The following is a 22,895-nucleotide window of genomic DNA, read 5'->3' on the forward strand; positions in this document are numbered from 1 at the left end:
GATGCGTTTTGTGCCTTGGCGGGGCACAAGACATGGCCCGCTTCACCACCGTTTTTTTGCCCCCGGTCAACAATGTTATCCGCTATAGTTTTCTTGTGTGGTCGGCTTCATTCCACATTTGGTAAAACATTGTCTTTTAGTATGGGACACTGGTATATGGGAGGCGGCTCGTGGTTAAGTTTTTGGGTTTTGTGCAGCCTACTTTTGTTTCTTCTATGTTGATCTGGTCTAGAATGCCAACATACCATTCATCTCAAAACTAGAAACGACCTAATTTAGCTTCTCTTAATCTACCAAATACGGCGAGGTTTGTGAAAAGATCGAAGTTAACATATGAGTTGGTAAATCATCGTCAAAGATTAGAGGAAACTAGTTGTGGTTATTTTTTATCGTTAATAAGCAAAATCCCTATATCATTCCATTGATAGAAGGAGTTTGAACAAGTACAAAAGTGTGATACAGCACGTGATACGTGCACTAGAAGGCGTAAACATGGTGACCAGTGCAGAAGGCTAGAGGGAGAGAGGGGGTCAGCTCCAACAGGCAGAGGTTTACATCTCAAGTAATACATAGATAATTCCTTTGCCGCTGCTTTGGCCCACAATGGCACGAGATGGACCATGTCGTGAGCATAAATGATGGAAGAGAGGGGGACTGACGATGGATGTTGGGGGCATTAGAGCACGAATCTGCCCACTAATCGGAGAAGCGCAATGTCGAGCCTGGTAACAATGTCGTGGATCGACACCAAGATAGCACCTCGTATCAAACTTGCTGAGAGAAAGATGGGTCGGCAAGTAAGTTGTAGATCTTCGGGAACTTGGTCAAACCGGGCGCACTGGTCGTAAAAAACTTGTTCTAAACACCAAACTAGTTGTGGTTATATGTCTTTGGCCAAAGGGAATATCTTCCCCTCACCCCGACTGATCCACCAAGAGACATTAAGGAAAAATAAAAAAAATACTCCCTCCATCCTCTTTAGTAAGACGTTTTAGACAACAGTCATTGAACTGTTTTGGATGTTGTCTGAATTGTCTAAAACATCTTACAAAAATGAATAAAGGGAGTACAAGAAACATCCATATGCTCGCATAATGAAAAGGAAGCATGGAAAACGGCACATGTTTTGTGATGCAAAATCATGGTGACTCCTCTCATGCGACTATACCTTTTTTTTTTGAGAATCCTCATGCGACTATACCTGGCCATAACTCAGACCGACGCGCCCGCAGTAGAAAACCAAGGCCCGAACTCGGCCTGGATTTCAGGCCCAAGCCCGGCCCATCAGTGCAAAAAGCCCGCCATGCCTCTTCCCTAAAATGCAAATATGTCAAGCCCAAGCCCGGCCCGACCTGATAGTTCGGCTCAAAATCTAGACCCAGGCCCGGCCCATGGACAAAGCCTAGCCGGCCGGGTTTCCCATAGCCAGGTATATATGCACCAGATGCATTCGCGTACACATATGGTAAGCAATTTGAAAACAAGCTTCAATGAGGGCTCCCTCCCCCCATTTCCCGGTGTTTATATTGTACTTTCTTTATAAAGAAACATAAAAACATTTAGATCACTATGTAAAAGACATCATTTGCAATTCAAAAACATCTCCTTCCTGTATTTTTTTTCAAAAAAAAGGTGAAGGAGAAATATTTTTAAAAAAAAACCATCGAAATCACTAATTAAGGAGTACTCGTTGCAAAGAACACTCCACTTTTCCAGGTCGCGACAAGTGACGCACATGCAGCGCGCCACTTGTCGCAACCTGGGAGTTTTCCCTTTTTTCGTAGATCCGTTTATTCAAAACGTTGTATCTCTTAAACCGTGCGTCCAAATCTTGAACCGTTTTCACCATTGGATTCCTCGTGTCGGGATCTTCAAAACTAAATCCCATGTTGATAGGTTTTGACGAACTTTTTTGTTTCATGAAAAAAACCGGATGAAAAAACCGGGCGAAAAAACCAAACCGGGAGCACGGTTTTTTTCCCTTTCCGAAAGAGGCACGCCCGTGCCTCTCGCGAAATCACAACCGTGCCTCTCGTGGAAGCAAAACCGTGACTCTCGTGAAAGGAAAAAAAAACAGAAAACACGTTTTTTTCCCGTTTCCGAGAGGCACGGCCGTGACTCTGGCGAAAGCACAACCGTGCCTCTCGCAAAAGCAAAACCGTGACTCTCACGAAAGAAAAAAAAACAGAAAACACATATTTTTTTCCTTTTCCGAGAGGCACGGCCGTGACTTTCGCGTAAGCACAACTGTGCCTCTCGCGGAAGCAAACCCGTGACTCTCACGAAAGAAAAAAAACAGAAAACACGTTTTGTTTTTCCCTTTCCGAGAGGCACGACCGTGACTCTCGCCAAAGCACAACCGTGCCTCTCGCGGAAGCAAAACCGTGACTCTCGCGAAAGAAGAAAAACAAAAAATGCGTTTTTTTCGTTTCCTAAAGTCACGGCCGTGACTCTCGATAAAGCACAACCGTGCCTCTCGCGAAAGAAAAACCGTGACTTTCGCGAAAGGAAAAAAAAGAAAACGTATTTTTTCGCGGAAAAATATAATTTTTTTCGAAAATGTTTTTTTGATCGAAAAGTTAAGAAAAACCAGGGGAAAACCAAAACGTCGAAAAAATCTGAAAAAAACCGTTTAAAAAGCAAAAAAACGTGTGCGGAAAAATAAAAAAACAAAATCCGAAGGGAGCGTCCAGAGCGCGACATGTGACGAATGGCTGAGAGCGCGCCAAGTGGCGCTCGTCGTAGCGCTCGTTAACTAGTTGCTCCGAGAAACCATCCGTTTTTCCGCGAGAGAACCGGGCCACTGGCTGAGAGGGACGGCCCAGCCCGGAACGGCCCCGTTGCGCCCGTTTCTTCGAGGGACGGCCCAGCCCGGAACGGCCCCGTTGCGCCCGTTTCTTCGCTGCACGCAAACGGGCGCATACCCCTCGTTAAAACTGCATCAGTCAAAAAAGCGTCCGTGCGGTGGTTTGAACCTGGGACGTCTCGATATTGAGAGCAACGCAGTTACCACTAGGCAACGAACAACTTGGTGTCTGCAAACCTCTTTTCCTTCCTTTATTGTTTGTCCAGGTCGCGATATTTTCTTCTTCTCCTTTTTCCTGCTATTTTTTCATTTTTCATTTTTCTTTTCTTATTCCTTTTTCTTTTTTTCGTAAATGTGCAATTTTTTATTCAAATTTGGTAAACCTGTTCAAATTCAATGAACTTTTTATCAAAATCGATGAACTCTTTTTTCAAATTCGATGAACTCTTTTTCCAAAATCAACGAACACTTTCCATAATCGATGAACTTTTTTCAAAGTTGATGAACTCGTTTTTCAAAACCGATGAACTTTTTTCCAAATCGATGAACTCTTTTTCAAAATCGATGAACTTTTTTTAAACTCGATGAACTATTTTTTCAAAACGATGAACTTTTTTCCAAATCGATGAACTCTTTTTCAAAATCGATGAACTTTTTTCAAAGTCGTTGAACTCTTTTTTGAAAACCGATGAACTTTTTTGCAAATCGATGAACTCCTTTTCAAAATCAATGAACTCTTTTTCAAAACCGATGAACTCTTTTTAAAGTCGACGAACTATTTTTTTTCAAAACCTATGAACTTTTTTCCAAATCGATGAACTCTTTTTCAAAATTGATGAACTTTTTTCAAAGTTGATGAACTCTTTTTCAAAATAGATGAACTTTTTTTTTCAAAATCTATGAACTCTTTTCAAAACCGACCAACTCTTTTTCGAAATCGATGAACTTTTTTTGAAATATGTTTTTTTTCAAGAACCAATGAACTTTTCTGTAAGAGAAAGGTGTGGCAGCTCCCGGGTGTAGGTGCACCCGCATGAACAGTACACTTGAAAAAAAGATGAAACAAAGTCGAAAAAATCCGAATTTTTTTGACATCAAACTAAATCAAAAGTTTTAGCTTTCTGCAAAATTCCGTGACCAAATAACATTTGAGGAGCCCTCAGCAAAAAAAACAAATAATTTAAAATCAAAGCGCTACAGTGAACGTTTACATGTGTATTAAATTTCGCGGCTACAAATATACATTACGTTTCGCCCTGGGTTTGGTCGGTGATGTGTCGTAGTCCAGTTGGTTATCAGTAGTTGCTTGCTGTTGGAGGTCGTGAGTAGAGGAGAACTTCCTTTTTAGGGTGTTCTTTTTCGCGCAAATGAGCAAATGAGGTCTATCCACTGAATTTTTGCTGGGCCGGCCCAGTCCCATCTTCTTGGAGCGCCGGTTAGGAGCTCCCTAGGTAAGCAGCCCCCACCCTCGCCACGACGACAGAACACACTCTCATTCTCTCCATCTCGCCGCAGCCACCGGAGCAGCGACCTCGAACAAAATCGTCATGGACGGCCGGATCATTCCATTTTACTTCATCGTAGTCACATGCTACATGCCATTTCGCCTTCCCCTCTGCGCATGTGTGCTCGGGTTACATCGGTTGTTTTGTTCGACATGGAACAGTACGTAGCTCAACTCAAACCCATGGCGATGGCTATGTCGCAAAACGGCTCTCCCTTTTTGCCGGGTAATATGTGTCGAATGTTTTGCGTTCATGTTACCTGCATTTGCCGGTCTGGCCGTGCATAGAGTTCCCGTCACCTATTGGCTTAGCTTCCTTCGGATAAAAAGCCAGCAACCCATTTTGCTGCTATCAACACCTGTAATGGTGTTGAGCTTTTTTAACACCATCAATATGCTTCAGGGATCTATTTTGTTTTCGTCAGCAATCTTGTGGTGATATTGCCATGAGTAAGATATCTTTCGCATAGCTATTTGTTTTGGCTTTTTCTAACTGGTCATGGCCAGGGCTTACTTTTCTGATTAGCCTAGCTGTTCTCCTTCAGAAATCTGTTTTGTTGTCGTCACTGTTCCTGTGTGATATTGCTATTAACACTACATCTTTTGATAGATCTTTGTTTTGGCTGGTTGCTGAGCTAACTATGAGGAGTTTATGCCAACACAATATATAATATAGTCCATATGCTGTAATCAAGCCCTGATGTGTTGATTATTTCGTTTCCTCCAGGCTGGGATGAAGGAATGGCTCCGGCAATTCTCACTGAATTAGTCCCATCAACGTGGTTGGCAGATTTTTCTTGATATGTTATTAGTCGAATGAACTCGCCGAGTGCAAGCCATAGTATACCCAAGTTTCTATTGTATTTTTTTTTTGTAATAATAGGTTTCTAAAAGCCTAAACCAAGAAATTAAATTCCAGCATCTCAAGATGAGGTGTCTTCTTTCTTATGTGGTTATATTGGTGGTGGGGATAACATTCATAAGGCGGCGTGACTGGTGATATATCTATACAACCAGTTTTGTTTTGCTGATTGCCCGATTCACACTCTGTACCGCATCCTGTTCTATTATCTGCTGCGCGGTCTGTAAATCTCAATGAAAGCTTTTCACTGTTGTTTTCATGCTTATTACTTCTGGATTGGATCCCGTGTGTCGCTGGAAATGGCGCGTGCATCTGGTATATGATTTCTTGTCTTATGTATCTAGAGCAGGGGCTGGGTGCATTTGTTTATTTTTTCGCAACGGGATAAATGGAACTGTTGGTACCGCATCATCCACTCGACTGCCATGCTGTTTGCTGCAGCTTGAATCTTGTTTGGCTGCTGGCGTTCCTACACTGGCGTCCCGTTTTGTTTTCCTTGCGCAGCCGATAAAGCCTTGTACTGTTGTTTCCGTGTTGTACTTCTTGTTGTTGGGCACTGGTTACTGGCTACTGGATCAGCAATGTTGTGTGCATGCTGCATCTGGTGTGTGCTGTCTTTCATGAAGGAGCCATGTACATAAACAGCAGGAGTTTGTGGTTTCAGACTGTTCATCCAGGAGCAAACTGTGTACCGCTAGTCGGCAACCGTCTCTAAAAAGTTTCAAGACATCAGGTAGGCAATTCAACCGTCTCTAAAGAGTTTCAAGACATCTGGTTGACACGCGTTCAACAAGGTCTTCAAGACCAAGAAAATACTGCAGGTATGTCTTTTTTTTGCGGGTAGAATACTTGTATTACTCATAAACCAAAGCGTTACAATCAGCGAGAGCTAGCTCTACAGCTACTGAAGGTCCAAAACCAATCCAGGTCATAATCCTACCTTCAGTCCTTGCAAAGGAAGCTAGACTGTCGCTAACCTTATTCTGCAAACGACTAGCAAAAGTAATACAAGATCTACGAAGACTCAAAAGGTACTGAATCTCTCTTACGATGGCTGAGTATAAGGATCTATCCACTCCTTGCGCCTGGATCATCTTCATGGCAACCATAGAATCCATTTCCGCCATAATTGGTAGTTCAGTGCGTTGGATCGTCAAAGAAATCCCTTCCATGCACGCACAAAGCTCAGCTTTCAACACATCTCTGCAAGAGAAAAGCGCTCGACATGAAGAAAAAATAATAGCACCCTTGTCATCCCTAAGGACCATACCGGCACCAGCCCTGCCATTTTCATCAACCGATCCATCTGTGTTTAACTTGACCCAACCTGCATCCGGCAATTTCCACCGACCACTATGCGAGGAGTCTCTGGATCTCACCACTGGTGCAGCAATAGGAGTCTTCCCCTTTCCCTGATAGTTGCATATATCAGATTTAAGTCCTAGCAAGGAATCAAGATAGCTCACCAGGAACCTCTTCGAAGAATCAGCTAGAGGTGGGGCTGGGTTTATGGTGGACCACCTCACTCCGGACAAACCAAGCACGCCACAAGGTCATCAATAGCATGGAACGATCAACATCAGATAAAGGATCCAGTGCATGCAACAACCATTCTCTCCCTGTATGCTCAATCATATCGATATCTGGCAATGACCAAACCTCCATCATCGTATGCCATAAATCCCGGCCAAGAGGGCAACGTACAAATGGGTGAAAATTATCCTCAGCTTCTGTAGCACAAAGCGGACAGAGCTCCGATGTTTCCAGCCCGCGTTTATGCTTGTTTTGCCAGGTTGGCATGGAATCAACTGCCACCCTCCAAGCGAAGTTGCGGGCCGAAGGTGGAATGTCACATTTCCATATCAGCTGCCATACTTTTCTTCTGCCATCAGGTGCCGAGCTGGAGGCCGATTCTCCAAGTCGATAAGCCTCTTCAAACGCAAAGTTGTAAGCACTTTTGACAGAAAAATACCTTGTTTTCCTGGCCCCCAAGCAATGATATCTTCCTCCTGTCTCTGGGATGCTCGAATTTTTGATATTTCTACAACATCAACTGGGAGGAAGTATTGTTGTAGTACGACCATGTTCCGCCATAAACCTAATTCTGCATGTGCCCTGCAAGGTAATCGGTTTGAAACTGAATGGTCTGGGGATCCAGTTGTCGCGCCAAATTCTGATGCTTCGGCCATCTCCAACTCTCCAAAGGATCCCCTTCTTTAACAGGTCCAAGCCATGGCTGATCGCTTGCCAAGATGACAATGCATTCCCACTAAACACTGTATCCTCGAGTTTACCATCCGGATAATATCTGGCCTTCAGCACCTGTGCACAAAGAGTGTGGTCTGGTGATGAGACGCCTGGCCTGTCAAGCTAACAGGGTCTGGTTAAACAATCGGAAACCCCTAAAGCCAACTCCTCCTTTATTCTTCGGTTGCATCAAACTATCCCACGAGCGCAAGTGAACCTTTCTCTTCCCTTGCACCGATCCCCAATAGTAGCTCCTAACCATTCTTGTGAGCTCATCACAAACCGAGAACGGAAGTTTAAAAACTCCCATGATATACGTGGGTAGAGCTTGTGCTACTAATTTAATGAGGACCTCCCTTCCTGGCTGCGCCAAAAGTCCATCTCCCCACTGCAACAAGCGTTTTGTTAAGCTCATTTGAAGGTTTTGAAACCTTCCTTTCGACATCCGTGCATCTGGTGTTGGGAGCCCCAAGTACTTTTCCTCAAAGACCGCGCTGGACACTTGTAACACACCCCTGATCTCCTCTTGGATAGATGTTGGACATGCTTTTCCAAAGAGGATTGAGCATTTGTCATAGTTCAAGCTTTGGCCAGTTGCTTTACTATATACTTCTAGCACGACCTTCACCTCCTCTGCTTGAATCTTTGAAGCTTCAAAGAACAATAATGTATCATCCGCAAACAATAAGTGTGAGACACCAGGAGCCCGTCTGCACACTTTAACCGGGGTAATTACACCAGCTGCAACCTTATGCTTAAGGATAGAAGATAAACCACCAGCCACAAATAAGAATAAAAATGGTGAGAGATGATCGCCTTGCCGAAGACCTCGCGACGGTGCGAATGAATCCAAGAGGGTTCCATTTAATCAGACAGAGTAACTCACAGACGTGACACATGACATTATCCAGTCCACCCATCTATGAGAGAATCTCAGCTTTTGCATCACTCGCTTCAAGAACGACCAATCAACACGATCATACGCTTTTGAGAGACCAAGTTTGTACGCACGAAAACTCTTAGTAGGGTCCTTTTCTTGCTTAATGTGGTGTATACACTCGAAAGCCACTAATGCATTATCTGTAATTAGCCGACCCGGTATAAAAGCACTTTGCTCATGGGAAATGACATCCAACAAGGGCCTCATACAGTTGACCAAGCACTTCGAAATGACTTTGTATATAACATTACAAAGACTTATCGGCCTATAGTGCGTAAGCATTGTTGGATTAGGAATTTTGGGCACAAGCACAATGGTCGTTGAGTTTGCCCCTTCCAGGAGAATTCCGGTCTCGAAGAATTCCTTAACCGCAGACACCACACCGCTCTTAAGCGTACTCCAGTTCTGCTGATAAAATCTCACTACTAGGGAAAACCTTACCAATAGCGCAGGTTTTTGAGCTACCAGTAGCGCGGGCGCCAGCGCTACTGCTATGGCACTACAGCTATTTTGTAGCAGTAGCGCTTGTTTAGGCCAGCGCTACTGGTAAGTTTAGATACTAGTAGCGCGGCACTAGAAAGCGCTACTGGTAAATGAGCGTTGCTGGTAATATTTTGGCCCGCACTACTGCTAAATTTTATGTTTTTTTTCCGTATTTTGACGCTGTACATGTTTAAACAGATATATCTTTTATACAATAACGACTCATCATAAACTAGTCTGTTTAAATAGCATATTCATTACCACTTGTCATCACCACCAAACAATGTTCGTCAATGAGACATCATATAACAAGTTGGTTGATGTTTACTACACAACCTTCTTCTTGTAGACGTTGTTGGGCCTCCATGTGCAGAGGTTTGTAGGAGAGTAGTAAATTTCCCTCAAGTGGATGACCTAAGGTTTATCAATTCGTGGGAGGTGTATGATGAAGATGGTCTCTCTCAAACAACCCTACAATCAAATAACAAAGAGTCTCTTGTGTCCCCAACACACCCAATACAATGGTAAATTATATAGGTGCACTAGTTCGGCGAAGAGATGATGATATAAGTGCAATATGGATAGTAGATAATGGTTTTTGTAATATGAAAATATAAAAACAGAAAGGTAGCAAGTGGTAAAAGTAAGCACAAATGGTATTGCAATGCTAGGAAACAAGACCTAGAGTTCATACTTTCACTAGTGCAAATTCTCTCAACAACAATAACATAATTGGATCATATAACCATCCCTCAACATGCAACAAAGAGTCACTCCAAAGTTACTAATAGCGGAGAACAAACGAAAAGATTATTGTAGGATACGAAACCACCGTAAAGTTATTCTTTCCGATCAATCCGTTGGGCTATTTCTATAAGTGTCACAAACAGCCCTAAAGATCGTAGTAAAATAACACCTTAAGACGCAAATCAACCAAAACCCTAATGTCACCTAGATACTCCAATGTCACCTCAAGTATCCGTGGGTATGATTATACGATATGCATCACACAATCTCAGATTCATCTATTCAACCAACACAAAGAACTTCAAAGAGTGCCCCAAAGTTTCTACTGGAGAGTCAAGACGAAAACGTGTGCCAACCCCTATACATAAGTTCACGAGGTCACGGAACTCGCAAGTTGATCACCAAAACATACATCAAATGGATCACGTGATATCCCATTGTCACCACAGATAAGCACATGCAAGACATACATCAAGTGTTCTCAAATCCTTAAAAACTTAATCCGATAACATAACTTGAAAGGAAAAACTCAATTCATCAGAAGAGAGTAGAGGGGGAGAAACATCATAAGATCCAACTATAATAGCAAAGCTCACGATACATCAAGATCGTGCCGAAGGAAGAACACGAGAGAGAGATAGAGAGAGAGAGAGAGAGAGAGAGATCAAACACATAGCTACTGGTACATGAGACAATATCACACGGAAACCACATGTTCAGTGGAATCCTAGAAACCTGAGCTCAGCCCGTTGGATGCTATTTGTATGGACCAGATAGAATCATAACTGCTATGCCATATTTGCAAAAAAACACCCGCAACCAGGTAGAACCACAGAGGTAGAACCGAGCAGCGTCCGCCAAAAGAGTGGATGGAATTTGCTCCCCACAGAGGTAATCAAGCTCATTGTTTCGCGTGTGGACAATCTTAGTATCATGCCGCTCGCCGCGTGCTTATCGGGGCTGTACCGTTTACTCAAAGCCCTCAGGCTGGAGCTTTTTAAGCCAGCTCCTTGCTTGCTGATGCCGTCTGATCTTCAGAAACGGCGTGTCACACAGCATAAGGGTCGTAGGGTGGCAAGCATCAACCCCCTTGACTGCGATCCGATCCCCGTCAGCCTCAACTATATTAACGGTATGTACTGGGTTGGCATGAACATGTCTTGGATGGTGCTCGTCGACGGTCACGGCAGCTGGATGCTGATGGAGGTCTACACCCGGCGATTGATCCCCCTTCCTTCGATTAACACTGCACTGCTTTGGCACCGCGGCTCAGAATACTCAGAATCTTACAGTAGCCAACATGATACCAAGTTTGATTTTCTCAAGGTTGTAATCTGCCAAGTGCCCACAAGATCCGCGAACTATAAAGACTTCAGGCTAATTGCATTCTTCAATCGTGGTCTCGCCTATCTGACAGGTCACTGCGGTAAGTGGATAAATCTGCACGTCCATCGCAAGTTCATACATCCTCCATGCTTCTCTGATTCCATTGAACACAAGGGCTTCATTTACGCTGTCGACTCCTTCTATGGCTGGACGTATTGCTGGCCTACTCTAGTCATCGCTACAAACGGCTGTTACAGCAGTATGTTACTTTCCTATGATACCATGATGACTTGCTTATATTACTGTCAACATTTGCTGAAAAAATATCCATGCTCATAACATGTTGTTCTTAAGATTGACTAAACCAAGAGCCCTTTTTTATTTGACTCCAACTTGATATGATATTGTAGGCCGCCTGGTGTCCCTACCCTTCCTAATCCCAGAACCTTTCAAAGAAAAGAGGCATGGCAGTTGCAGGTGGTTCCTGGCTCGATCATACGACGGCGAAAGATTGATGATCGTTCGCACGTACCGGACGTGTTTTTTCGCGGAATACAATCACAATCGCTACAAGGTCTTTGAGCAGGATCCCAGCTTCTCTGGGCCTTCAGGAATTTTTAACTGGAGGCTGGTAAGTAGCCTTGGTACACGCTCTCTGTTTGTCGGACTGAATTATCCGATTAACCAGGAGATAACCGACGACAAGGATCATGATGGCAGCGCGGTTTCGTTCATTAGGCAAAACTGTGTGTACACAACGTACCATGCGTCTCTGCATGCACCATACCCTGATATGTGCCGCCACGCTCTGCAGCCCAAAGTAGGAGAGAGGGTCGCAAGTATCAGACTTCGACCTGCTGGCTGGAGTTTCCCCCGTCAGGCACCTATCTGGTTCAAGCCGTCAGCCAATCTCCACAGTTTGATAAAAAGCCAGTTAGTTAGATGCGTACACTTGGTGTAGTAGGATCTTTATTTAGTTTGATGCATACACTTGTTCTTTTTTGGTAGCCCTTTTATAATGATGGCTGATGTTTGGTTTAGAAGAGAGAGCTGCGTCTTCACTCTTCTGGCCTGCTTACTGCTTCTGTTGCACCCCCAACCCTGGTTGCTGCTACTGCTGTTTTCAATATACAATCAGTAGTATATTTCGTCTGTTGGTTGAATAAATGTGTTGTTAGAACGACAAACACAATGTTTTGGAAGTCGTTGCACGGTTCGATCCTTTAGTGCCCCGTACCGTACGTAGTGCATACTATTTATCGTACGGAACACATTTTTTTTGAAACTCGGAACACATTTTCCACTTGTTGATAACATGCAGCCCACTGATGAAGGCCCAATAGAGAAGCCCATAATTAACTAGAAGGGAGGCTCTCACATGAATCCGGCCCAGGTACATGCTCATGGTCCCCTAAACATAAATAAGTAAATAAATAAATAAATAAAGCTAAATGCTCATGCACTAGTTTTTTGGGAAAATAGGTAGCCCAGTATTTCTTTTTGAAGAATACCCAAGCTAGGCCTATTTGTTTTCTCTGAATTACTGGGCTACAAATCTTTCAAGACGAGAAGGGATGCATTCCGGCCTGGCTTAAGAGTATGGTCAATGTCTGTTAAAAGTAATATCAAAAGGGGTTGAAAATTCCAAAAAATTATAGCAAATGGGATATAAGTTTCTTTTTTTGTTTTTGTTTTTCACTGATATCTTATACATATTTCATTGGATTTAACATGACATAGTACTAATTTATTTTTAAATTTGTTTTAGTATGACTATTCATTTTTGGATTAAGAATATTTTATTCCCCAGCAAAAATTTACGAATTTTCAACATTTCCCACATATTTAATTAATTTTTTAACCCTGGTACTGACCAGAAAATGGCCAGCAATTCTAAAAATGGAAAACGGGCTGTAATAAATTTCATATGAATTAGAAAATGAATAAAAATTATAAAAATAATAGCAAATGGCCTGTACACGCCACAAATTTCGAGGCTGACTTGTTTACGCAAGGCTTTGTCAGTGAATACACGATTCTAGCAGCAGTTAGTGTTGGATGTCCATCCAACGGCCGACGTGCTTCTTCAATCTCTGATCTTACTGTTCCAGCCGCCTAAACTAGCACCGGCGGGACTGCCTGCTCCCTCCTCTTGTGGCCCGTTGTGATGCCGCGCAGGCTTCCCCGGCCCATCCTACTCCCTTCGCTGGCCTGGCCGCACGCAATCAACTGCCTCCTTATTACGCGAAAAAATGATTCCTCCCACTGACATCTGGGGCGCACCAGTTGGGAGGCTGACCTGTGGGCCTACTAAGTTGACGCGTACGCATGGCTTGTCAACTTAGTCAACAAATGATTCTAGCAGCAGTAACCGTTGGATTTGAATCGAACGGTCCTGTTGCTTCTTCAATCGCTGCTCTTCTTGCACCAGCGGCCCAAACCAGAGCCGGGAAGACCGCCTGCTCCTGCCTCCAGTGGCCGGCTGTGCTGCCGATGAGGCCTCATCGCCCCTACTACTCCCACCGCTAGCCAGGCCCTGCGGCGACGGCAGCCTCACACCGCAGCCGAACCAGTGAACCCTCGTACTCCTCTTCGCGTGGGTATCCACTGCCGCGTCTTCTCCGGCTCCGCGTCGTCCCCTTCCTAGGCCTCGCCGTCGTCCACCGCCTTGGTGCTCTCGGCGCGGCGTGGTCAACATGGTCAACGACATTCCATCGGAAGAGTACTGTACGTGGACAGGCTGGCAGTTGGGTCCACGGCCACAACCCAGTTTTTTGTGATTTGCCAAGTAAGTCGTTTTGTCAGGCATGTTGGGCTGCAAATCTTTCAAGACAAGGAGGGCTTTCATTTGGTTGGCCGATAAAATGGCCCATCAGTAATGAGAAATGGGCTGTACATTTTTAAAACACATCAAACCGGCAATTAGTTTCAATTTTTTTTTCATTTCGAGATTTTAAATTACATTAATTTTTATGCATGGAGAATTTTTTGGATTTTATATTGATATAATTTATTTTTAAAATTAGTTTGAATATGAGTCGAAATTTCGGAATTAAAAACAGTTCGGACCGCACTGAAATATGCAAAATTTCGTATAATTTTTTAACCGTGGCCACAATATGGGTTGTAATGCTAACAAAAAGAATATGAGCTTCAAAAAATCTTAATAATTAGCAAATAGGTTGTAAATTATTAGAAATAATGGCAGATGGGCTGTATGCTGTTTTCCACAGATTTGAGGCTTTCCTAAAAAAAGGTTGACACACAAGCAGTCACTGTTGGATGGCCATCCAACGACCGTCGTGCTTCTTCAATCTCTGTTCTTTCTGCTCCAGCCGCTCAAATAGGCGTCGGCGGGACTGTCTGCTCCCTCATCCCCACGGCCGGCTCTGCTGCCGCGCAGGCCTCACCGCCCCACCGTACATCCATCGCTGGCCTAGCCATCTCTCTACTCACCCACACATGCTGTTATTCTCTGGCGACGGCAGACGAACCAGTAAACCCTCGTACAGTCGTACTCCCCTCCGCTGGGAAACAACTGCTGAGTCTTCCCTGCCTCCGTGTCGTTCCCTTCCTAGGCCTCGCCGTCGTCCACCGCCCTGGTGCTCTCGGCGCGGTCTGGTCAACGTGGTCAACGACCGACATGCATCTGAAGTGGACTTTACGTGGAGAGGCCGACAACTGGGTCCACGGCCGCACGCAAGGAAATGCCTCCTTATTACTCGCAAAATAATGATTCCTCCATCTGACATTAGGGACCCACCGAAAGGGCCTCTGTATTTCGTGAAAAAACGTTACCGCCGCTGACAGCTCAGACCCACCAGCTATATCTTCGCACGCAAGGAAGTGCCTCCTTATTACGCACAAAAAAAATGAATACTCCCCCTGTTAGTTGGGACCCAGTATAGTGGCAGGCTGACTTGTGGGCCTACTAAGTTGACGGGGACGGAGGACTTTGTCAACTTAGTCAATATGCACGATTCTAGCTCTAGTGACCGTACGATGTCCATCCAACGGCCGTAGTGCTTCTTCAACTTCTAGTCTTCTTGCTCCAGCCGCCCAAACCAGCGCCGGTCATGCCTCGTGCTCCTGCCTCCCGTGGCCGGCTGCGATGCGGCGGAGGCCTCACCGCCCCCTACTACTCCCATCGCTGGCCAGGCCATCCCTCTACTCACCCAAACCCCCTATTATTCTGCGGCGATGGCAGCCTCACACCGCAGCGAATCAGTGAACCCTCGTACTCCTCTACGCGTGGGCATCCACTGTCGTGTCTTCCCCGGCTCCGCGTCGTCCCCTTCCTAGGCCTCACCGTCGTCCACCGCCCTGGTGCTCTCAGCGCGGTGTGATCAACGTGGGCAAGGAACGGCTTCCATCGGACGTGGACTGTACGTGGAGAGGCTGACAGCTGGGTCCACAGCCGCAGGTAAGGAAGTGCCTCCTTATTACGTGCAAAATAATTATTCCTCCACCTGACAGCAGGACCCACCGGACGGGCCACCGTATTTCGCCCCCCTGACTGCTGGAACCCACCAGCTACATTTTCGCACGCAAGGAAGTGCCTGACAGTCGGGACCCACCTGGTCGAAGCGTACGTAGCGTTCTCATTCTGGTCGCGAACGTGTACGTACATATATACTGGTCGATGTAGAGGCGCGCACGTGTCGTAGTAGAGGCGGCCAGGGTGCAAGAAAGAAAATACGGTCACGTATGTGTACATACGGGCGGGGTCTCGAACGCCTACTCGCGCATACGTACGACCATGGCATGGCTGGGTCGGAACGAAGAAACAACGTCGTCGTCGTGTTCATGGGGAGGCAACGAAATGCGTCTTGTTCATGGGGAGGCAACGGAATGCTCGTGTTCATGGGGAGGCAACGGAATGCGCCGTGTTTATGGGGAGGCAACGAAATGCGTCGTGTTCATCGGGAGGGCTTGGACGGAACATGCGATGGAAACGAGGCCTGGCGTACCGTAGAACGGAGGAAACGGCCTTGTGTTCGACCGACCACGTTCGAAACGGGATCCTGTTCATCAGGAGGGTGGCGTACCGCAAAACGGAAGAAACGGACCTCCTACGGTCGAAACGGGGGTCCTTTTGATCGGGAGGGGTGTGGCGTACCGCAAAACGGAGGAAACAGACTTGTGTTGGAGCGCTACGGTCGAAACGGGGTCCTGTTCATCGGGAGCGGTGTAGCGTACCGCAAAACGGGACTCCACGGGATATTGTTCATCTCCACCGTCGACCCCCTCCAGCCTCCACGAGCTACTATTCATCCACCGTCGACCTCCTCCAGCCTCCACCTGCGATTGTTCATCCACGGGCTCCTGTTCATCCAGCCTCCACCGCGCGCTACTCCACCGGCTACTGTTCAACCAGCCATCTCCATGGGCTCCTGTTCAACCACCCCTCCACGGGCTACTGTTCATCCTGCCCTCCATTGTCTACTGTTCATCCTGCCCTCCACGGGGTGGTCCTGTTCATCCAGCCCTCCACGGGGTCCTGTTCATCCAGCCCCAACCGGCTCGATCGATCGGGGTCCTGTTCATCCAGAGGCAACACCACGGGGTCCTGTTCATCCACCCCCACCGAGAACTGTTCATCCAACCCCCCTGCAACGCTCACTATTCATTCAGAGGCAGCATCGATCGGCTTCAGTTAGCAGCAGTAGCGAAGGAATCACTCGATCGGGTTCAGTTAACAGCCATCGATTGATCGCTCGGGTTCAGTAACGCGTAGCCTGCAATGAAATCGCTCGGGTTCAGTTAGATCCCAACGCCTCGCTCGGATTCAGTTAGAGCCAACGCCTCGCACACACGCGCGTACGTGTATGAGAGAAACGCGCATCGCTCGGCCCCCGACCTCCCACCGTAACCGGAAACTCCCCGAAATTTTCCTCGCCCTCGCTTCTACCATGGTTTTTTTTTTCTGTCATGGAGGGCCCAAAGAATGTCATGCAGCTGCGTCTCCGGCCCGCCCAGGATGAAAAGCCCATTTTTTGTCATGATTTTTTGTCATAGAAGTAGGAGCCCACCACATCTATGATGATACCGGGTTTTGTTACAATTATCGTCATAGAAGTGTCATATGTATGACAAATTTTTTTTTTGTTCGGCCCAAAATGTCACAGATGTGTCTTTTTTTTGTAGTGAATCATCTGTGAAGGTGAGAAAATAATGATACCCGCCGCGAGCCTCTATATTCATCGGACCACATACATCAGTATGTATAATTTCCAATAAATCTCTTGCTCGCTTTATTGTTCCAAAGAACGGCATTTTAGTCATCTTGTCCATGAGGCATGGTTCGCAAATACCAAGTGATTCATAATCAAGTGATTCCAAAAGTCCATCAGAATGGAGTTTCTTCATGCGCTTTACACCAATATGACCTAAAGGACAGTGTCACAAATAAGTTGCACTATCATTATCAACCCTGCATCTTTTGGCTTCAATATTATGAATATGTGTATCACTACTATCGAGATTCATCAAGAATAGACCACTCTTCAAGGGTGCATGACCATAAAAGATATGACTCATATAAATAGAACAACCATTATTCTCAGATTTAAATGAATAACCGTCTCGCATCAAACAAGATTCAGATATAATTTTCATACTCAACACTGGCATCAAATAACAATTATTTAGATCTAAAATTAATTCCGAAGATAGATGTAGAGATAGCGTGCTTGTAAAACTAATCCTAAATAATAATGGATAGTAGATAATGGTTTTTGTAATCACCGAGTAGCTCGACCAATCGATCCATGGCGTCCTCGAGTCCACCATGGTGTCGATGGTCCGAGCTCCTGTGTGACATCCTAGTCCACATCATCGACCGCCTCCAGTCCACTGCCGGCCACCGCCGCGGCTTCTGGTCGGCGGCCTGCTCTTGGCTGCTCTTCTGGTCTGCTTGCTATTGGCTGCTATGGGCGCTCCTAGGCAGCCTGGCTCGCCTCCGGGTGGCGTGGTCTTCCCGCAAGTACCACACGGCGGACTCCGTCGATGATGCCCAATTCGGTGCGATGTACCGCTCCTGGCGCATGGCGGACTCCGTCGACCGCGCTCACTTCCGGGCAGCGTACCGTGCCCACTGCATGGTCGAGGCTGCGTGCCGTTTGTGGCCCGCCGCCGCGAATGAGCACCTCCCCTGCCTACCTCGACGCCGCCTGCTGTGGGTTATTCTGTCATACCCCTATTTCATAACGAGCTCCGACAACAGCAGCTCGTGCCGCCACCGCTTCCCTTACCTGTCGAAGAATATGACGTGCATTGGTTCCACCAACGACTGGATCGCCCTCAGCCGTGTTGTCGTCGGTGATGTGCATAGCTACCTCTTGCACAATCATTTCCCTAACATGGCCGAGCTGGGCGCTCTTACTGCCGATACCTCGAGGATTTTCAAGGTCCTCAAAGTGCTCATGGGGCCAGCCGATCCATGCCATCGTCGAGTTTGGCCGATGTGGTCCGAGCTCCTACCTGACATCCTTGGCCTCGTCATCGACCGCCTCGCCTCCTCCCTGGCTAGCAGCTTGGCGTGCCCTTCTCACCACCACATGGCGGATTCTATCGACCACACCACGGACTCCACAGACCGGGCTCGCTTCCGTGCGGCATACCGTTCCTGGTGCACAATGGATTCTATCAACTGCACTCGCTTCCGGGTGGCAAACCGTGCCCACCGCATTGTCAAGGCGGTATGCCGGCCCTGGTGCGCCGTTGCGCTTGAGCACCTCCCCTGCCCACCCCGACGCCTGCCGTGGATCCTAGAGAACCACTACTATCACATGAAAAGCTCTGACGCTTGGGGCCGCAGACTCCCCTCCTTGCCCGAGAATGCGATGTGCATTGGTTGCACCGACGACTGGATCGCCATATGTTGCGTCTTCGGCGACAATGCGCACAAAACTCATAGCTACCTCTTGCACAATCCTTTCTCTGACACGACCATGCCAATCCCTGAGTGCTCTTATCGGTAATAATGTCTCTGTGCTTTTCGAGATCCGCAAGGTGCTCATGCGGTCGACCCCTCAAGACGTGGTCGCTATTATGACCAACAACTACAATTACCCGATCATCCTGGTCCGGCCAGGGAAGGGCATGTGGCTGCCCAGGCCACGAGCGGCGCCCTTCATCTACATCATTGACATTGCCTTCATTGGAGATACGCTCTATGGGATCACCAAGGGGGAGGACCTCTTATGCCTCGATATTGCTTTGGACGAAAAAGGGTTTCCCCCCGCTTTGTATTACAAAGCAACCAACCGATACAACCGACGATAGGGGCTGGGGCGGAAGCAGCACAAACACGCCCAAAAAGAAAAGAAAGAAAAAAAAAGAAAAGAAACAAATGCCGATAATGGCGGATCGACAAAAACGACGAAGCCTCGTGACCGCTACGTCCACCGGAGATCACCCACCAAGCTCCGAGACTCCGAAGTGCCTGTACCCAACAACACCTCCAAGAAGGGACGCGACGATGACGATGCTGCTGCCAAGGGTTTCCCCCGGTACACGGCGAGGAGAGAGGAAGGGTAGCCCCGACGCCCTCCAAGAAGGTCCGGCAGCACCCTCAGGCGCCACCGCGTTGGTGTCGGCCAAGCCAACAAAGATTTCTCCCGATCCCAGCCTCTCCCTCAGGCACTCCGGAGCTCGCCACCAGACCGACCACCACCCTGCGCCAACACGAACACGAAGCTTCCCACGCTGTCTCACCACAGCACCGCGAAGATGGTCTGCACAACGGAGAAGAGGAGCCGGGACTAGAGCAACAACATCATCGGCATACGGGAGGGCCCCACCTCCACCGTCCATGACGGTAGCCGACCGGACGCCATGGCAGGAGCCTACCGGGCCCGTGGCCCCACAGGCCCGGCCGGGCCCTCAAAGGCCCGGACAGCTCCCGCCTCCGCGCAGCAGCTGGTACGCCGCCGGCGTCGCTGACCCAGTCCAAGCCGCTCCCCAGCCTCCTCATACAGAGAGCGTTGCAGTTGCACCGGAACCGACCCGCATGGACCCAGAAGGAACCCTACGGGCCCAGATCTGGACCGGGGACGGCCCCCGGCCGGCCAGCACCACCGGACCACCCCGCCGCCAAGAGGCGGCACCACCAAGGCGAGCACCGCCGGCCTCCACACCCGGACGCCGAACCGCCACCGGCCGAAGCACACCGCCGCCGGCCATCACCGCCCGAGCAGGGGAGGACCGCGCGCGGGGAAGGGCAAGCCCACCGCCGCCAGCATCACGCGGCCGAGGGCCGGCGGCGCAGGCTGACGGCGGCGGGGGAGGGATGCGCGCGGGGAGGCGCTGGAGGCGCGCGGAGGCGGGGCCCCCGGCCGCCTCGCTTGGGGAGGCGGCGCGGGGGTACAGGGGCGAGGAGGGGGGGGGGAGGAGAAGGGGAACGGGGGAAGGAGGGGGCTGGCGGCGGCGGCGGGCTCCGGCCGCCGCGGCGGCGGCTCCGCGCGGGGGAGCCGGCGGCGGCGGCGGGGAACCCTAGGGAGCGGGGGAGCAGGGCCTCGATATTGCTTTTGATGACGTCGGCACGCCCACCATTACTAGAGCCAAGCGTGTCATAAGGCACCCGTTCAAGGTCGGCAATCATTCTAAAGTGTGGAGCAACACTGATCTCTTCCATGTCTGGTCATATCCATATAAGCTTGACGATGGTTATGACTTGTGGAGCGACGTTGATGAGAAGTACCACAAATATGTTGGCAAGGATAAGGACGGGCAAGATGCTGAGACTCTAATCGGAGGGCATGATGAAGACCGTGCGCAATATAAGATGGCAAAGAACACCGGCAACAACACGATTCGGGAAGGCATCAACTATGAAAACTTGTTGGATTGTTCATCACTACCTGGCAAATCGTCGAGTCTTGCGGGAAGTTGCTCATGTTGAGACGGAAATTGCATCGTCCTCTGCATTGTGACGACTACACCAGCAGTGCAGACGTGTTCGAGGCCAGCATCACCACTGGGACATGGGTGCCAGTAAAGGATGGACTACATGGCCAGGCACTCTTCATCAGTAGATACTACAGCAAGTCAATTCATGCTTCTGGAGAGATAAAGAAGGATGCTGTCTATTTTGCTGACACTGGCGAAGTGCTCAACATGAGATCCAGGATCATAAGCAAGCCACATAGGGACGTTTTGCTGACACTGGCGAAGTACTCAACATGGCTCTTTCCCCCGGAGCCACAGTTGTCTGATTACTAGTGTTACAATACAGGATTGGATATGAACTTAGAAATTTTAATTGCTTCTCTCTAGCAGAATGCAGGCATCATTCTCTTGGATGCTTACTAATACTAAAGATATCAGTTATTGACAGCAATTCCATAAATGTGTTATTGCTAGCAATATTAGTCATGAGAATTTGAGTAATGGTATGTTTGTGGTATTCCTTCTGCACCTGAAAAATAATGTTCAGAACATCGTGTGGACATTTACTAGGTAAAGCTTGTATCCACCAAGGTTTACGACAAATAAAATGCTAGTCCTTACTGTTTGACATTGTATCTACCAACCAAATGCAAATTCAGCAACAACCGCATTCATACGACACAGAGTTTATTAATCATCTACTGTAGCTAGTGCCCGACAAGAATATACTCTTGATTTTCTGATGCAAACGATAACACAATGATATGTCACCGAATCTTGTAAGAGGTATCAATAAGATTTACGCGATCTTTGATTTTGCAAGCGCCTTCTTGCGCTGCCCAAGCATGTAGGTGTACATATGTGGGCTTCCTGTATCGAAAGTTAATTTATGCACGGTAAGTTTACACACACTAGGCACAAATGAATGAGACATGAATCGACGGCGAGGACAAGAAAAGGTACCTGGAACATAGACTAGGAGTACCAGGATTGATGCGTAGAAGTAATCAAATGAATAGTTCCATTTGTTGGGCATTCTGATGCGGTACTTCTCCCATGCCTGCCATTATCAATTAAAATGTGAATACATGAAAATTAGCGATTTTTTTACAGTTTATCAGTGTGTTGATCAATTGCTCTAATGGATTTAATCAGGAAAGAAAATACCTTGATGAACTGCAAGGCAATGTATATCGAGCCAACCTCGCTGTTGATGCCAACTGGGTACATGACTAGGAACATACAGGTTCGATTCCATATAAAGATCCAATTCTTACATAGATGATGCCATGTTGGCTTACGATCTGCAATGCAATCTTATGCAGAGTTAAGCCTGGTAGCAGCCTCACCTAAGCCATAGAAGCAACGACGGGGCAGATCCGAACAACTCTTTCATGCCAAAGAAGGAGTACCTAATAATCTACATTGCAACACCCAACACTTGAATAATTAACTAGGCGTCTGAAGATTCAGAATTTACCATTTTTCTATCAATGAAGTGATCGGGTCATCCGGATCAGTGCATTCTAACAAAGCATGGGCCTATGCCATGACTTTGGCAACATATAGCTATAGGACTTCATATGCAGCATAATCTCCTTGTTTCCTCCTGATTTAAAGTGATTCTTTCCTTACAGGCTGCTAGTGTTCTGTTCACATAACATGGGCGTTAATTGCTCTAATGAAGTGATCTGTCTCGTTGCAACCAATCATAAAGAGGTTATGATAATAGTATAGTTAATTAAGCTGAGACAGTTCTGTGTCAATTTCCTATTACAAGTATCCTGAGATTCAACTATGTAATCATCCTTACATTATTTCAGGCGGACATTTTCAGTCAGCTACCAGTAACAGTGGCACCTCGTGACTCGACAAAACAGTTAATCTGAATAATTGTGATCCCCATCTAAGGAGTGATGCTACATACTGTACTACAGTACATCTCAGTGAAGTCAGTGGTGGATACATGCATACCTCGGTGATGGACCAGCTGATGACCAAGGAGCTCACAAGGATATGTGTCCTGGTCTGCAGTCTGCAGAGCCAAGAAGAAGACAGAGGAAACAGAGGATCAGAGATATGCACGCAG

At 47.3% G+C, this 22,895-nt stretch overlaps 1 protein-coding gene across 1 annotated transcript; it reads right to left on the minus strand.

Annotated features, from left to right (window-relative positions):
- Positions 1 to 21,304: 21,304 nt before the first annotated feature.
- On the minus strand, positions 21,305 to 22,327 carry LOC123059692 (very-long-chain (3R)-3-hydroxyacyl-CoA dehydratase PASTICCINO 2A-like). Its single transcript, XM_044482192.1, has 3 exons — positions 21,974 to 22,327; positions 21,770 to 21,866; positions 21,305 to 21,676 (listed from the first exon to the last, which is right to left on the minus strand). Exons 1-3 carry the CDS (start codon positions 22,046 to 22,048, stop codon positions 21,606 to 21,608), a joined length of 243 nt encoding a protein of 80 aa, XP_044338127.1. The 5' UTR covers positions 22,049 to 22,327; the 3' UTR covers positions 21,305 to 21,605.
- Positions 22,328 to 22,895: the final 568 nt, after the last annotated feature.

The sequence above is a fragment of the Triticum aestivum genome, chromosome 3A (genome assembly GCF_018294505.1).
Source record: "Triticum aestivum cultivar Chinese Spring chromosome 3A, IWGSC CS RefSeq v2.1, whole genome shotgun sequence".
Classification (NCBI taxonomy): Eukaryota; Viridiplantae; Streptophyta; class Magnoliopsida; order Poales; family Poaceae; genus Triticum; species Triticum aestivum.

Coding starts and splice junctions, on each gene's coding strand:
- LOC123059692 (XM_044482192.1), bottom strand. CDS start 22,048: ATGTTCCTAGTCATGTACCCAGTTGGCATCAACAGCGAGGTTGGCTCG. Junction 21,867..21,973: donor TTGCCTTGCAGTTCATCAAG/GTATTTTCTTTC, acceptor TGATAATGGCAG/GCATGGGAGAAGTACCGCAT. Junction 21,677..21,769: donor ACTCCTAGTCTATGTTCCAG/GTACCTTTTCTT, acceptor CTTTCGATACAG/GAAGCCCACATATGTACACC.